At 42.2% G+C, this 18,102-nt stretch overlaps 1 protein-coding gene across 35 annotated transcripts; it reads right to left on the reverse strand.

The window, feature by feature from the left end:
* Nucleotides 1–723: 723 nt before the first annotated feature.
* Nucleotides 724–5,037, reverse strand: LOC124863188. Of its 35 annotated transcripts, none has more exons than XM_047357459.1 (6): nt 4,174–4,685; nt 3,873–4,066; nt 3,227–3,294; nt 2,306–2,395; nt 1,783–2,196; nt 724–1,481 (listed from the first exon to the last, which is right to left on the reverse strand). In XM_047357459.1, the coding sequence occupies exons 5-6, from the start codon at nt 2,158–2,160 to the stop codon at nt 1,179–1,181; spliced, it is 681 nt and encodes a 226-aa protein (XP_047213415.1). In that variant the 5' UTR covers nt 2,161–2,196; nt 2,306–2,395; nt 3,227–3,294; nt 3,873–4,066; nt 4,174–4,685; the 3' UTR covers nt 724–1,178. The 35 variants fall into 35 exon arrangements, 13 of the variants coding, with proteins under 13 accessions (XP_047213415.1, XP_047213419.1, XP_047213421.1 ...); XM_047357463.1 differs by having other exon boundaries at nt 724–1,478; nt 4,174–4,684; XR_007037071.1 differs by lacking the exons at nt 1,783–2,196; nt 2,306–2,395 and adding an exon at nt 4,981–5,037 and having other exon boundaries at nt 4,174–4,355.
* Between the last annotated feature and the right edge of the window lie 13,065 nt (nt 5,038–18,102).

An 18,102-nucleotide genomic window follows, 5' to 3' on the forward strand; every position in this document is an offset into this window, starting at 1 on the left:
GTCATAAAATCAAACAAAGTTACCTATTTGAAGCCATTTTCATCAAGCAGTCTTGTGCTCTTCACCAAAAAAGCAGATCCAGAGGGAAAATGGTCCAAAACTGTTCCAAAAAGTTCAGCAAACAAGGTAAGAAGGTCAATGATGTATTTTCCTGCAGAGTGAACGCAGCCCAGGTAGTATCACCTTTATTTATGCTCATTGCTTGGCACACCCCTTGTGCCAAAGTCTTTGTCTTCATGCAGATGGACAAATGGCCCATCTCCAGACTCTTTGTGTGTGTGTGTGTCAAACCTGTCTTTAACGGCCCTTTCCAAAGTATTTGTCTTCATACAGATGGACAAATGGCCCATCTCCAGACTCTTTGTGTGTGTGTGTGTCAAACCTGTTTTCCGGCAGTTTGTGGTTGAGTAACGTTGGGGTCGTTGGTCACAACAAAACAAAATCAAATAAAATAAATGAAATACCACTTTAGTTAAAGCTACCAAGGCCAGCAATCGTGATAACCAGAGGAATCTCCAGAATTAGCTTCTCACTAGCAGGGATGGGGACAAGCCTGGTCTGGAACCAGGGAGAGGGAGGTGGAAGAGGTCTTTCTTTGCTAGGTTCTTTGCACATTTGGAAATGTGACCCAGGTGGTCATAATGTTAGGCCTTAAATAGCCTGCCAATATAAAATGAACTACATACACTGAAATATTCAACGAACCAGAACGGAACAACAAACTTAGAGAAAAACATTTATTAAACACAACTAACAAATAAATCAATATGTAACAAAAGACAGAACACTAAACCTTTATAAAATGAACTATATACAGTGTAATAAATACATTCAAATAATACATTCAAATCAAATATTTACAATGAACTAAATAAAATGATATAAAAGATGAACAGGGTGAGAATGGGCCTCCTATTCATTCCTCCCACGCAGGAGCTGTTGCATATATATATATATATATATATATATATATCCAGCTTGATTTCCTCCTCTTTATCCTCTGTGACGTCCATGACTTTGATGGCAGCCAGCTGTCCAGTCTTGACATGTCGTCCCTTGTATACTCCCTGAATGGTGAGATTGTAACTCTCTTTTTCCTCCTCCTCTCTGCTAGAAGCAGGCTTGGACTTTTTTGCGTCCGCCCCTGAGGCACGGACGCCCTCAAATGGCGCCCGAAGCTAGGGTGCTCCTTCTTGGATAGGTGGGTCTCCAGCTTGGCCAGTCTCACCCTCCAGTTTCTGCCCCTGAGAGGGGTGGGATACACAGTGGGAACAGGAATGGCAATGCTTTAGACATGACCACAGCCTCTTTGTAACCGGAACAGTGGGGTTGTCCTTCCTTAGTTTTGCCCTCAAACTAGGGTATTCTTTGGGAAGAATACTCTTTGGCGTGTGGTCAAACCCTGCGCACGGCAGTGCGTGCGGCCGTCCGTCCGTCCGTCCGTCCGTCCACTGGTGGCTCCTTTGTTTGTGTCGAGTCTGCTGTAAGCAAACATATCGCGGATTAGAAACACAAAGGCTTGTACAAATGTTTAGAATCAGATGTGATCAAAAAGCAGCAAGACCCACAAAGAAAAACATGAGCTGTGAAAATCGTAAAACTTTCAACCACCAGCCTCACTAAGCCCACAATCAGTTTGCCTCCAAAAAATATTCACCCACCAGCTGGTTACTACTAGTCCATCCAAAACATAAGTCATCATCCTGCTCTACATCCTGCGTGACTTCTCAGAGAAAACACACAGGTGAACCCTTCCGAAACGCTCATACAAACCGCACGCACACTAGTGTTTGATGAGGTGCGCCTTCTTGGAGAGGTGGGTCTCCAGCTTGGCCAGTCTCTGCTGCCTCCAGTTTCTGCCCCTGAGCCAGCAGACGCTGCCTCCATTTTCTGCCCCTGAGCCAGCAGACGCTGCCTCCAGTTTCTGCCCCTGAGCCAGCAGACGCTGCCTCCATTTTCTGCCCCTGAGCCAGCAGACGCTGCCTCCAGTTTCTGCCCCTGAGCCAGCAGACGCTGCCTCCAGTTTCTGCCCCTGAGCCAGCAGACGCTGCCTCCAGTTTCTGCCCCTGAGCCATCAGACGCTGCCTCCAGTTTCTGCCCCTGAGCCAGCAGACGCTGCCTCAGTGTGTCCACTTCCTTCACGTGGGAGATCTGCAGCATCTGGGTCAAGGACTGCTGGCAGTCCTAGTGCAGTGACTTTGTACCACATAAAAAATAAATGATGAATCAAAATGATTTATTGGTTAAAGTTTAAAACCCTCCCCCATCCTTTGTATTTTGTGCATCATCCTGCACAGCTGTTCACCTCAGCGGCACAACGATCACGGGCACGACAGCGCTTCCAGTCCAACTCCCATTTCCACAGGAATGGTGGATCCTGGAGGTTGAGGAAATCCTGCAAGGGTTATAATAAATAAATATTAAATATTATAATAAAAAGGTAAACCTTTATTTGGTCCCGTTTTTCCCCCACGCAGGAGCTGTTGCATGTAAAACTGAGGAGAATTGTTTAGTCCGTTTATGAACTCTTCTGTTCTCTGTCACTCAGGATTCTCAGCAGAACAGTAACAGAGATAAAACATACCCTATTCAAGTGCTGTCAGCGATCTTGGTGCAGCCGTTCAGGCTAAGCAGCTCAATATTCCTGCAGTTCTGTGCAATAGTCCCCCTCACGCATCCACCAAGTTGGCCAGCTATTGGTCCCGTTTTTCCCCCACGCAGGAGCTGTTGCACGTAAAACTGAGGAGAATAGTTGGTCCATTTATGAACTCCTCTTTTTTCCCCCCACGCAGGAGCTGTTGCATGTAAAACTGAGGAGAATAGTTGGTCCATGTATGAACTATTCTGTTCTCTCTCCCTGCAGTTCTGTGCAAAAGTCCTAACTCACACATTCACCAAGTTGGCCATCCGCTTCATGGAGTCCCCCTGTGATTTTTCCCGAGTCAGGTAACAGGCCTATATATGTAGCCTGTGACCTGCCAAATATATAAATGAAAGAAACTATAAACAAGTATGCACTTGGAGCTTTCAGTCTTTTGTTTAACCATCAATAAACCAATGTAAAGAATATATTTAGATGACATAACAGACACGAGCACCTTACAAGAGGCACCCTTAGAATAGCCTAGCTTAATAACGTTAGTAGCTAAGGCTGGTTAACTTCTACACAGCAACATTAACTCAGTATTGACAACATGACTTGGTTAGACTGACCATTTATACATACCTTGTGCTTTAAATCACACATTCCAGGCAGAAAAGCTTGCATATATGACTCCACTGTTGCGATGAACTCTGGGAGAGAGCAAAGATAATACTCAGTTTGCCTTTCTTTTTTTTTTAATTCTATGACACTTGAAATATAAATTTTGTTCAAAAATCTACACACAACTGTTTAAACAGCAGCAAAGATTCGGTCTGATTAGAGAGAGAAGCCACGTGCGCACGCAGCACCTGGTGCAGCACCTGGTGCAGCACCTGGTCCAGCACCTGGTGCAGCACCTGGTCCAGCACCTGGTCCAGCACCTGGTGCAGCACCTGGTCCAGCACCTGGTCCAGCACCTGGTCCAGCACCTGGTCCAGCACCTGGTCCAGCACCTGGTCCAGCACACTGTTGACGCAGAGCTGGAGAGTGCATTCACTAGCGTCTGAAAAGCTATGCTGCATTCAAGAGCGTAGGACAAAACTTGTACTCTGTCTAATTGTCGTCATGCCAACAGAACCAGTACATCATTTCACAGTTGGTACCTGAAGTTCTCAAATGCTTTGCAAAATAGCTAATAAAATCTAGTATTTTGTCGTCTTCATGCATGCATAATTCAAAGTATACACAGTGGGAACAGGAATGGCAATGCTTTAGAAATCATCACAACCTCTTAGCATGTCAAAGAAGCTCTCTCTCCCGACACACCGTTTCTGTGTATCGAAAAAGTGCTGCCGTTTTCGCGGTGCATGCGCGTCCATCCAGAGAAGGACCGGCACTCGTTGCCGTCATCATTTCACTGTTACTGCGCTGGCGGATGCCTCTCATCCCTTTACGAGGAGAACCCAGATAACCGTCTGGTGACTGGAAGGAGGTCAAAAGTAGACAATGATTCCTCCTACTTGAGCAAATACATTTCGTCAGGCTCACTCAGTGTGGTGCAGCCCCTTGCATCTGAGGGCATTACAGACCTGTTATTGCTCAATCTCTCAAAGCCATCTCCACCTGCACAATCAGTTGTAACCGGAACAGTGGAACAGTGGAACAGTGGAGGATGTATAGTTAAACTCCTGGGTGGTGGTTAGTCTTCCTCTCCTTAATTCCGGAAAACTATTGTTCTGAACCTGGTCCACGGAGAGTTACAATCACATACCTGCTTGTTGAAAAGAAAAAACAGGATGAGATTATTAGAATAGGACAATGGGCACATCAATGGGGATTTAAGTTCTCAGTGGAAAAAACAAAAGCAATGGTGTTTACACAGAAAAGGAAAAGATCAAATATAAAACTAATACGATACAATCAAGTTTTAGAACAAGTCAAAAATATCAAATTTGTTAGGTCTATGGTTTGGTGAAAAAATGATATGGAAAGTACATATAGAAAGAATCATAGATAAACAATATGAAACATTATGAGATGTATGGCTGGTATTGATTGGGGAGCAGATCGAACAGCATTAAAAAGAATTTATACAGGATTAATTAGATCAAATATTGATTAAGGAAGTATAATTTATGGATCATCATCATCATCATCATCAGCAGCAGCAGCAGCAGCAGCAGCAGCAGCAGCAGCAGCAGCAGCAGCAGCAGCAGCAGCAGCAGCAGCAGCAAACACTCACCTTATAAAATTAGACAATATACAACATCAAGCTTTAAGAATTTGTACAGGAGCAATCAGAACCAGTCCAATAGCAGCACTTGAGGTAGAGATGGGAGAGATGCCATTCGATCTAACAAGGAAACAGTTAGCAATAAATGACTGGATAAACTTACAAAGCAATAATCTGGATCATCCCACACGTGATATTTTAAAACCATGCTGGGAAAAACAAAAAAAAAAAACAACAAAAACAACAAGTTAAGAGTTTTGGTTGGATTATCAATAATATAGCAGAAGAATTTGAAATATATGAAAAAGAAATAAGTTCAAGGTTGCCTTTGCCAGTAGTGCCACCGTGGCTGTTACCAGAAGCAGTGGTGGATATATCGCGTTGATGGATATATTGCGTTGATGGATATATTGCGTTGATGGAAAAGAAAAAGGATCCAAAATGTAGATTAGATTCAAGTATAATACAAGAATATATAAACAATTACTATCAGTATGTCCAGATTGACACACAGACGCATCAAAAACAGATGAGAAAATAGGAGTAGCATTTGTCATACCAGAATTTAAAAGAAAAGTAGGAAAAAGAATTACAGATGGACTCCTGCTTTACTTGCACTGCTTTACTTGTACAATGATCACCTGCACTGTTGTATTGCTCTTGCATCTTATACTGCTCTATATTTACTCTCACTCACTTAAAACTGTGCACATATATTTATATTATATTGTAGATATGTTTATACTGTTTAATTTGTACTGTATTGCACCGACTACGCCAAAACAAATTCCTTGTATGTCCAAAAACGTACTTGGCAATAAAGCTTTTCTGATTCTGATTCTCTGATCAGTATATTCAGGAGAAGTATTAGCCATATTGTGAGCAGCGCAGTGGGTGCAGGATAGAAAACCATTAAAAGATCATCATTTGTTCAGACTCAAGTTCAGCATTATTAAGTTGAAAACATAATCATTCAGAGGGTAGAGCAGACATTTTGGGTTGGAAATAAAACAGACTTTATTTAGAATACAAAGAATGGGATTAATATTAGTGTTTTTATGGGTACCAGGAGTTGCAGGGAATGAGAACGCGGACAGGATAGCAAAGAAGGCAACACAAAACAACAGTAGCTTTAAAATAAATATGAGTTGGTTCAGAGGCAAGAAATATAATGAAACAGAGAATCAGGAAAGAGTGGCAAAAAAGGTGGGATCAAGAAAAGAAAGCAAGATGGTTTTACAGAATCAACAAGATAGTACAGGAGGAAGGAGTAGAAAAGAGGAAAGATGAATTACAAGATATAGGACATACTTTGTTCTACATTGTTGAAGATAAAGAAACATAATACAGGATCATTGTGGAGAGGAGGAAACAATAGAACATGTCATATTCAAGTGTCAGAAATATGAACAAGAAAGAACAATTTTAAGGAGAGAATTTTTAGGTATTAAACCCTGTGGCCCATCAAGGCAAAACGGGACACCGGGTGATAGTGAGGGACACGGCCAGTATAAGTCAATGAATGGCGTCAATGAATGGCGACACGGCCAGTATAAGTCAATGAATGGCGACACGGCCAGTATAAGTCAATGAATGGCGACACGGCCAGTATAAGTCAATGAATGGCGACACGGCCAGTATAAGTCAATGAATGGCGACACGGCCAGTATAAGTCAATGAATGGCCAGTATAAGTCAATGAATGGCCAGTATAAGTCAATGAATGGCGACACGGCCAGTATAAGTCAATGAATGGCGACACGGCCAGTATAAGTCAATGAATGGCCAGTATAAGTCAATGAATGGCCAGTATAAGTCAATGAATGGCGACACGGCCAGTATAAGTCAATGAATGGCGACACGGCCAGTATAAGTCAACGAATGGCCTGGGGAAAAAAATGGAAGCCATGTGCTCCAGTTAACCATGCCCACGGGGCATCTACTGTACCCAGTTTTCAGTCACCGGGCCCTGGGTAAAATCTCGCAAGAAACACAACTGGCCAAGGGGTCCCATAGAGATACATTGGCCGTGTTCCTCCTATCCACTTTGTGTCCACAATTCACGGATTTCGACACCTCCTAACTCTGGAACGCTTTGTCCGATCGCAGCCAAACTCCACGGGCCTCGTCACCCTTCCGGTACCTGCGAGCCTGCAAAAGCAGAGCTCTGTGGCGCAGTACCATTTTTGACAGGTTGGTGGCGCTATGCTGCATGTCATATCTATAGTGTGGAAGTGACAGTGCACCCAAAAAATCTATTTGGCAAAATTTGTTGCAGTACCCTTCCCGACATGCGCTATAGAGCACTCGTAGCCAAAAGCTACAAACAAGCCTAATCAGGCGTGCAACTGGTGGTCCCCAACGGGTGAAGGTCCGGCCAAGTGTACCCAGGGACAGGTGCATGAAACCTGTGTAAACTTGAGCCAACCCTGGGTAAACTTGAGCCAATTGTGCCTCAACCCAAACCCACTCACACACCTCCAGGCCCAGGCCCACGGTCACCTCCAGGACCAGGCACACCTCCAGGACCAGGCCCAGGCCCACCTCCAGGACCACCTCCAGGACCAGGCTCACCACTTGAACCCGGGGATCCCACACTTAAGCCCCCCCCCGCGAATTAACCAAATAATCCGCGCCCCCAATATGCCCGTGCCTCTGGTAAGGTAACAAGCATTCGGTGCCTTTGGTAAGGCACCATTCGTATGGTTTTGCTTACCGAGTCTGGGGTTCATCAATGTTGGGCTGATTTTCACAAATGTTGGTCAGGGGGTTGTGTACAGTGCGCGAAAACCTCCATCTGTGGATTTGTAGGGATTTGTTGGGGGATTTGTTGGGGGATTTGATGGGGATTTGATGGGGATTTGATGGGGATTTGATGGGGATTTGATGGGGGATTTGTTGGTATTTCTCGGTATTTGTTGGGAGTGACACTCGCTTCCAGAGTTTTCCCTCACGATTCCCATAGAGATGCATTGGCCGTGTTCCTCCTATCCACTTTGCGTCCACAGTTGTGACGGGTTTCGACACCTCCTAACTCCGGAACGCTTTGTCCGATCGCAGCCAAACTCCACGGGCCTCGTCCACCATCCGGTACCTGCGATCCTGCAAAAGAAGAGCTCCGTGGCGCAGTACCATTTTTTTGACAGGTTGGTTTCGCTCTAAGGGGAGCGAATGCATATCGTGTCAGAGGTGTTGAGTCCAAAGGGACCCCAAAAAACCTATTTTTCCAAAGTTGTTGCAGTACCACTTTTCACAGGTTGGTGGCGCTGTTCCGCATGTCATATCTATAGTGTGGAAGTGACAGGGACCCCAAAAACCTATTTTTCCAAATTTGTTGCAGTACCACTTTTCACAGGTTGGTGGCGCTGTTCCGCATGTCATATCTGTAGTGTGGAAGTGACAGGTACACCAAAAAACCTATTTGGCAAAATTTGTTGCAGTACCACTTTTCACAGGTTGGTGGCGCTGTGCCGCATGTCATATCTATAGTGTGGAAGTGACAGGGACCCCAAAAAACCTATTTGTCAAATTTGGTCGCAGTACCCTTCCCCGCAGAACGTTGGCGCTATAGAGCGCAATGGCCACTCGAAGCCATAAACGAGCTGAAAATCAACAGGTGTGAAGCAGGCGCCATCCACAGTGTTTTCCACGCCGGTGCAAAAATGGCCACAGAGTGGAAGTACACGTGCCATACTCACCCATTACGCGTCGCACTCAGTGCCGGAGAGCAGACCACCTCGGGGTATTTGCGTGGACACGGGGGCCGGGGCGAGGGCCCACGGCTGGCCCGCGCCCCCGTCCGCTTCCACCTGTCGCCCCGGTTCCCTCAAGGTACATGACGTTTGGTTAAAAAAAAGAAAAAGCTGATGTAACACGGTTACACGGTTTTGCAAAGTGTAGCAAGCATCAAATTTAAAATGAGAGAATATTTGTAGACAAACAATAAGCTTTATCAGTTTGAACATAAATATCTTGCCTTTGTGGCGCATGCAATTGCATACAGGTTAAAAAGCTTTGCAAATCTTTGTATTCTGTTTTTATTTAGGTTTTACTCAACGTTCTAACTTCAGTGGAATTGGGGTTGTAGCACAAGAAAATCAGTACAATTAATGTCAGACTCGCAATCCAAAGCCAAAAAGATTAAAATAGTAAAAAACTAAATAAAAGAAAGAAAGAAGAAGTAACAAAAAGCCAAAGAGTAAAAGTGGGTTTTCAAACGAGATTTAGAAACATCAGCTGAAGGAGGCTTGTCTTATGTGCAGAGGCGGCTTGTTCTAGAGCTCCATTAAGTCAGATGCTAAAAAATTTCACTTTAATTAAAAAAACTTAATAGTGCTTATTCTGTGCTGTGGAATGCTTTACAAACTGACTGAAATACTTTCAAAATGTGATGCTTGCCCAGGAAGTCCTTCAGTTGGGAGTAAACAATTTTGTCCTTTATTTTATTCATTAAAGGCAACTTGGAGACAGATTCCCAATTTGACAAAATAGCTGAGACTAGCCCAGCAGGGGATGAACGACCGCCTGCTTAAAATTATTTGGTACCAGCCCAATGTCAGACTGCTATTAATTAGGTTAAGAAAAAATGTCCCAAAATGAGAAAGACTTATTTTAGCAGTTGAGGAGAACAATACCACATGTAGAGCCACATGGCTTGGGTGTGTGTGCTCTATTCTCTCTAATCCCCAGTGGGTCATTGCCGATGGTCACTCACACTAAGCCTGGTTCTGCTGGAGGTTTCTTCCTGTTAAAGGGGAGTTTTCCTCTCCACTACATTCATGCTCGGTATGAGGGATTGCTGCAAAGTAAATGCAAGCGACTGTCCACTGTCACTATATGCTCATCCAGGAGGACTGAATGCTGCAAGTCACTGACTTAAAGCAATCTGCTGTGTTTCCTTAGATAGAAAAACTTAACTTTGTGAGTGTCTGACAATCATAGGATAGACATGTTGGACGACACACATTAGAATTAATATAAAACGTGCCCAAAGTACAGCGCGGTAGATGGCAGGCCGCACACACAGGCGCCATCTTAGGAATGGGCATCGCTGGACATCTTAAGTCATTTCATGTTCAAGTTCAAAAGCCTCGTTGTTTTTAGCACTGCTGCAAATGGATAATTTGTACCTACACAGCTTTTGAAGCTAACGTTTATCAGGTTTACAATGTGCCCACACCATCTGTCACTGCTTCAACTATTGCCGCAGATTTAAGTGGTACTATTTTGTTAGTTGGGCACCAATGTCAGACAGTGAAAAAGTTGGTATCTATCTAAAATTGATGTTTTCCCATAAACAAAGATTTGTCATTGTCATTCCTCCTTCACAGGAAAACTGTTTCTCACCCATCGGGTTTAATTTCATGTGAAGGTACCTCTCAGAGCTCAAAAAAGTGCAACAAAAAGTAGTGCAACAGAAAAGACTACCACTAAAAGAGCTATTTGCACAGAGCGACGTGACGTATTTCTGTTTGACTACGAGCTTCCGGTTATAGCAGACGTTAGCTTTGACCATCAGAGAAGTCAAGTGGGGTGCTTTAAGCTGTTGTTTTTGTTTACATTTTTTAATTGTACACTTTTGTGTTGCTGTGTATCTACACAATGACATACAAAAAACAAAGTTCTTTTTCGAAAAAAGAGAGCATAGCTAGGCATCAAGTTACCACTGTTGCCTCCCAATGTTTACTAAAACCAGCCGCCACAGAGCTGGTTTCTTCCCCCAGGCTGTTTCTCTGTTGAACATTTAATAGAGTACCAAACAACAGCATACAGATGTTGGAAATGCACCTTTTTATTTATATATGTGTATATTTGTATATTGTATATATGTATATTTAATGCAAAAAACAAAACGCAGAGAGCAACGTGGACCTCCTGCTGGTTTTTGTTGGGGAGCCCTGTTCTAAGTATTTATTAGACTTGGTCTCATCATCATGCATCATGTGTTAAAGCCAACAGGACCTTTCTGGCTCCGGGTGCCCCCCGCTGGATCAACATTGATGGCAGGACAATGGGCCTGACAGTGAAAGGCTTGGAGCATCCTCACCGCTATGTGCTGGAGGCAGCTCAGACACACGTCTTTATGCTCATGAAAAAGGTGAGTCTTTTTCAAGATATCTTACCAGTTCTAACTGAAATTCAGGCATCTGGGTGGTACCATTCAGGCATCCATGACCAATACAAGGATGTGAAGACAATAATATTAATATTGAGTATATGGAAAATACAGTGGAGGGATGATATCTTCTGTGCCAAATCAGAAGCTTCAAATCAGTGCACTGACATGCAGATTGTGCTAGGCATTATATTTTTATTTTACAGGACACATTCTTCCGTTACCTCAAGTCACCAACTTGCAAGGAGACCCAGAAGAAGGCACTGAACCCTGAGGCCCATAACTTCAAGTTTGTATGATTTCAGTAAGGTAAAATTGTAAGAGCTAAATCCTAATAGGGTTATAGTAGATATCACATGTTTAAATACAAATCCATCTGCATTGATAGGGAGAGAAAAAGGAGTTGTTGCAAGACTGAAAGAGGCCAATCCTGATCTAGTAGCATACCATTGCATCATTCACCAGTCTGTCCTCTGCGCATCCCTGTCAGATGAGTATGCTGAGGTGATGAATATAATGATGAAAATGATCAATTTTCTCAGGGCATCCTCATCCTACCAGCATCGCATGCTAAGAGAATTCCTCAAAGAAGTCAATGCCGATGCTGATGATCTTTTGTTTCACAATAATGCGAGATGGCTCAGCAAAGGAAGGGTATTAGGATGCTTTTGGTCCATTAGGAAGGAAGTTGCATTTTTTTGGCAGAGCTTAGAAGTCACAAGGTAAAACAGTTTTCTCACTTTTTAGAAAATAAGAAATACATGGACAATGTGGCCTTTTTGGTTGATGTTACCTCCCATCTGAAGGAACTAAATTTGAGACTACAGGGCAACGACAATGTTAGGTTTAAACACCAAACACTTTTACAATTCTGCACAAAGAAAGACACAGAGAAGTTAGTTCATTTTAACCTGCAGGTGAGAGTGTCTCAGAGGCTGCTCAGTTACAATCCTCCAACCACACTCTGAAGACAGCCTCTGCTCCCTCTGCATTTTATTGATAAGAGATAAGAGAAAAACGCCCTGGTTACAAAAATGCTCCAACCACTAAAGGGAGGGATGCACACTCATAAGATTGGAAACAGCTGCACCGACAGAATGTTCTAGAACATCCTGTCTCTATCTTGCAGCTCTTGTACATATAAGATATAATCACTCTGAACAGCAAGCTTCACTTCTATTAAAGTTAAAACATATATAATCATTAATTAACCCTAACATTTTCCTCCTCTTTATAAATGTTTTAACACTTGATACATCAATCATTAACCTTTTCTTCTCAGATTTTCAGTTAAGACATCATGGTGTGTTTTATCTGTACATGTCATTGAAAAAGTAGCAGGAGGTCTTTAAGTTTACTGTATACAACTAATTGTCGTTAGGGTCAGGATACAGATCAGGGAAATGCAGAGAAGCCTCTTCTTCTTCCTGGTCATCATCACCTTCGCTGTCTCCTTCTGTCTCATCAGGTCTCAGGAGAGCATACATCTCTGACATTTCTGTTTTGACTGGCTGAATAGCAGAGGTTATTATACGGGTGCACAAAGCTCTTATACATGGAATACAACAACATCCACACAAAGTGAGAATAGCTGCAAAGACTGCTATTGACATAAGGATAGATAGCACTAATTGTTTATATTTACCAAACATTTCTCCAAACCCATCCCACATTGTGGTGTCAACTCCAGAATGATCTTTCATTTTGCTGTTAAGTGACCTAAGGCCCTCCAGGGCCTTGGTGAGGCTCCCATCAGCTGCGGTGTTATTTGGAATGAACGTACAACATTGATGCCCAAATATTGAACATACTCCACCTTTTTCAGCTAAGAGCATATCGACAGCAATTCTATTTTGGAAAGCCATTAGAGAGGTAGCTGACAACTGTTCATGGATGGCTGAGAATCCTTCTTCAGTTTTATTTCCTAGTCGTTGCACATTGTAATGGATGTAATTGATTCTATCAACGTTTTTATTTATTGTGCACCACCAGCATATGGTGGATTCAAAACCTGCTGCTACTTGATCTGCTAACTTATATTCATCAGGAACCCCTCTTGGTACTCCTATGCTATCTATATAAGTAGGGTCGTCTTTACTCCATCCTGATCTTTTTGCTCTATTTTTCCAGGTATGTGGAAATATGCTGTCTACTGTACCCAATAAATCTGCCACTGAGAGTGGAATGACAGACACGGGAAATATTAATGACACTGATGCACACAAACCAGTTGTGTTGTATGGCAACCTGTCATACAGTTTATCGTCTCCACACCACCACCAGATGTCGCTGCGTGCTTTAGGTTTAAAGCTGACACCTACTGCTATGATGGAGTGACATTGATCTTTATTGAGTCTGCTTATGTTTGATCCCACACCTGTTCGGTTTATACAGGAAAAATTTCCTGGAGCAACCTTATTTGAAAACATCGGTTTTTGTTTTTCGGCGGTAGTCAAAGGATAAATCTTATCCCACATAGTACAGTTTGTCGAGGGTCTTGTGCTGTTCATTACTTCTACTAGGCATTTTTCTGTCAACGTTGAGGGAACCACTTGTAGCAGGGGTCTGGCTCCCATGCATACTACACAATCTGTTTTTGCTGCCTGGGCAGCCTGTTCTGCCATTAAAAGCCAGTTGTTATCTATTTTAGATATTCCTGTAGTTATTTTGAACCAGTCATCTGGGGTTACTGGTTCTGTCTTGAACTCCACTAATAGTTTTAGCCCCATATGCCATTTGTTTGTTTTGTTTTCAGGTATGGCTGCATCATGCCGTATTACCGCAAGTGGCTCAGTAATGTTTTTAACGCATATTTGAATCTGCCAGTAATATTGACTTTGGCTATAATCTACATATGGTGCCGCCACAAAATCTGTACATCCTGTGTTGTTGGGGGAGATTACAGTCAAGGTTAAACCTCCTCCATCTTTTATCAGGGTCAATTGTTTTCTCCATTTAATCGCTGGGCCTGTGGACCAATCAGACCAGTCCTGTCCTGTTTCTGCTACTAGGTATTTCCAACTCCACCATTGCACATTTCCATAGGTAAAGTACCAATCCCATTTCTTATACATTGAGGCTTGTTCATTTGTGCCATCACGTGCTGTTCCAAGCGTTCCCCAGGGTATTTTTACTGTAGTGGTTTTCTGTACTGGTACACATAGCTTTGTGGTTCTGATGCCTACATCATTTGGGCAGGAATTAACATTTATTTGTCTTTTACTCAAATCTTTTCTTTCTTCGTAAAAACGTTCCCATAGTAAAATAGCTCCTACAATTACCACTGAGATTATTCCAGCTACTAGCACTATTTTCTTGTGTGTGGGGGTGAACATCTTACTTATAGATTGGAACCTTTCCTAAGCACCTTTAAACAGAGTTGTGGAGATCTTCACCGGTTTGAGACAATTGTAAACTATAATTACAATTCCCTTTGTAGCCGGACTTTTCTCTGTAGGTTTGTTGAAAAGTCACAATGCTACAGCAGATACCACAATGCTATGACCACAACACAAATTATGATGGTTAGAATAAACACTGCTATTAAGAAACTTATTTTAGTCATGTTCTATTATTCTTTTACAATGTGTCAGATGGATCCATGAGTTTCTTTCTGCAATCTTAATTGCAGTTCCAGTGGTCAACAACACCTGATAGGGACCTTCCCACTTAGGTGAATGCCAATGCTTCTTCTTTATGCTTTTTATCAGGACCCAGTCTCCAGGTTCAACTAATGGTTTTTCCTGTGTAGACACAAAAGGCTCATGGTCACTTGCGTGTTCATCTGTTTGTTGTTTTTGCTGTAACATTTTTCTCATGTAATCTGCTAGTGTGCTTTCATCATCAGTTTCCCATTTATTTTTAAAGAATGGTAATCTATATGGCCTCCCAAACAGGGTTTCATAGGGTGTTAGTCCTCCTGTGCTTGTGATGTTTATGTAGAGTTTTACTAAGTCTAAACCTTTAGTCCATGGTCTTCCTGTTTCTTCCATGCACTTTTTTAATCGATTTTTTATTGTTCCATTCATTCGTTCTACTAGACCAGCGCTTTGAGGGTGATAAGCGCAGTGATGTCTAAGATCCATTTGTAGGGCTTCTCCTATTTTTTCTATCATTTGATTGACGAAATGAGTTCCATTATCACTATATATTTTTTCTGGAATTCCATATCTAGGTATGATATCTTTACATAGTGCTTTTGCTACGGTCAATGCATCAGGATTTTGTGTAGGAAATAACTCTATCCATTTAGAAAAAGAGTCTATTATTACTAAACAGTACTTTTTTCCTTCACTTTTATTTAATTCTATGAAATCCATATGTATGTGTTGGAAAGGATATTCTGCTTTGGGGAACTGTCCCCTTTTTGGTCTGAAGTTCCCTTGTGCATTGTGTTTAGCACAGATCAAACATGTTCTACAAAAATTTTTTGAATAAGAGTTAAATCCATATGTTGTGTATATTTTGTTCACTAATCCTACCATTCCTCCTCTCGAGACATGAGAAACTCCATGACTCGAAATTGCTGCCCATTTGTATAGGTTTTTTGGTAGGATAGGTTTATTTTCTGGTCAGGTGTATATCCCTTCTTTAAGTTGAGCTCCCTTTTTTAGCCATTTTTGTATTTCATTTTGGGGTGATTGTTGTTGCATTTCCAGTAATGTTTCATCTTTTAGTTCTATTGTTACTAGGAGAAGACTACTTGGTTGTTGTTCTGCAGCTGCTTTAGCAGTTTTATCAGCAAAGGCGTTGCCTTTAGTCACAGTGTCTGTTCCTGTGGTGTGTGCCGCACATTTGCATATTGCAAGCTTTTTTGGCAGTTGGACTGCTTGCAATAACTCTGTTAATAGTGCTGCATGTGTTACAGGTTTTCCAGTGGAGGTAATCATACCCCTATTTTTCCAGTGTTGTGCAAAAGTATGCGTTGTTGCATATGCATACTGACTATCAGTGTATATTGTTGCACTTTTTCCTGTCATTAATTTGCATGCTTCAGTTAAGGCTACTAACTCAGCAGCTTGCGCTGAGTAGTGTGAAGGGAGTGCTTCTGCTTTCAGTACTTTATCAAGAGTTACTACAGCATATCCGGTTTTTGTTTTACCTTTCTCATCTTTTTTGGAAGACCCGTCTACAAATAATGTTTCTCCATCTGTCAGAGGGGTATCTTTTAAGTCTTTTCGGCTTTTTGCTATTTCTTCAGATAATGTTTCACAATCATGAGTTTCTCCATCCTCCTCTGTGGGGATTAATGTTGCTGGGTTTAGTGCTGTACACCGTTCTATTTTGAGATGTGGTTGTGACAGCAGGATAGACATACAGGAAAGATGTCTTGCAGGTGACAGAAAACTCATTTTAGTTTGCAAGAGCAGTGCTGAAACTGCATGGGGTACTTTCAAGGTGAGTGGATGGAAAAGTACAACATCTGCGCTAGACGTGACTGCTAGGGAGGCAGCCACCACTGCTCTAACGCAATGCGGAAGGGCACATGCCACAGCATCCATTTTGGTTGAGTAATAGGCTACTGGTTTATATTTACTTCCATGTAGTTGTGTCAGCACGGAGGTCATGAAATTTCCTTTACAGTCTACCATTTGTACAAAGTCTTTGTTGTAATCTGGTAATGCCAGCACACAACTTCCTACCATAGTTTGTTTTAGTTTACAAAGTGCATCTTCTGCTTCAGGACTCCATTTTAGGTGATCAGACATTTTAAGTTCTTCTTTGTACATTAGGCTTTGTAAGGGTGCTGTTAACTCCGCATAATTTGGCACCCAGCTTCTGCAATAATTAGTGAGTCCTAAAAAAGACATCATTTGTTTCTTTGTCAATGGTTTTGGTGCTTGCAGAATTGCAGTTTTCCTTTCTTCCATTATTGTTCTTCCCCCTGAACTGAGTTGATGGCCCAGATATTTTACACTTTCCTTGCAAAACTGTAATTTATTTTTGCTGACTTTATGACCTTCTTTAGCCAAATGTTTCAGGAGTGCTATAGAGTCTTTTTTGCATATTTCTTCGGTTTCAGATGCAACTAGTATGTCATCCACATACGTGAGCAATTGGCTCTGTTGTGGAGGGTCAAAGGTGGCCAGGCTGGATGTAAGAACTTGGGAGTAGATCGTGGGGCTTTCACAATATCCCTGTGGCAATCTGGTATAGGTGTATCTTTTCCCTTTAAATGTGAAAGCAAACCAGTATTGACTGTCTTTGTGTAGTGGTACAGAAAAGAATGCATTACTTATGTCCACTACCGTGAAATATTTTGCTTTCGGGTTCAAGGAGTTTAGTAACGTGTGTGGATCTGCTACACACGGGGATCTTTGTATTACTGCATTATTTACTGCTTGTAAATCTTGAACCATCCTCCATCCCACAGATGGGGGTGCCTTTTTTACAGGGAATATTGGTGTGTTACAGGGTGATTCAGCACACTCAATTAATACTCCAGCCTTCTTTAAATCTTCAATAACAGGTTCTATTCCCACCATTGCATCTGGTTTTAGAGGATATTGTTTTACTCTGGGTCTGTATTCTGTCTTTGGTCTTATCACAACAGGAAGTGCTCCTTTTACCAGGCCAACATCAGTAGGCCCTTGTGACCATAGTCTCTCAGGAACTTGCTTAAGTAGTTCCTCTTCCTTTTCTGTGAAAAAGATGTGTCACTTTTGTTTTGGATCTAGGTGTACTCCAGCCTGGACAGTTACTGTCCAGAACAATGCCTTTTTGGTCATTTCAGTGGACTGGCTATACCATGTGTTCATGCCGGTTACTACCCAGTCCCTTGCTCTTTCACCTCTGTCCACTATTTTGGCTAAGTTTTTCCATTCTTCCTTTTTACTTTTACATAACGATATGTGTGGCCCGGAAAGTTGCCTGAATAGTGGTTTGACGGTTTCTGGTAATATCACTGCAGCTGCTGCATTTGCTTCTACATCTGAGTACACATATGACACTGTTATCTTTGTTGGAGTTATTCTGTTCAATTCACTCATGTACTTTGTATCTGGCTTTGCAGTATACCACATTGTCACATGTAATTCATCCGGTGACATAACATCCTGTGGGCTCCGCATTGATTGTCGGCCTTCATCTACTAGTGATGCCCCTGTTGCAGTTGGCGGTTTGTTAGGGATGTCTAAAGTGTAGTAATAATTTGGTGTCCCCGTCCCTTGTA

Source organism: Girardinichthys multiradiatus, chromosome X (genome assembly GCF_021462225.1).
Source record: "Girardinichthys multiradiatus isolate DD_20200921_A chromosome X, DD_fGirMul_XY1, whole genome shotgun sequence".
NCBI classification, from domain to species: Eukaryota; Metazoa; Chordata; class Actinopteri; order Cyprinodontiformes; family Goodeidae; genus Girardinichthys; species Girardinichthys multiradiatus.

Coding starts and splice junctions, on each gene's coding strand:
- LOC124863188 (XM_047357459.1), bottom strand. CDS start 2,160: ATGCTGCAGATCTCCCACGTGAAGGAAGTGGACACACTGAGGCAGCGT. Junction 1,482..1,782: donor GCACCTCATCAAACACTAGT/GTGCGTGCGGTT, acceptor GTTTGCTTACAG/CAGACTCGACACAAACAAAG.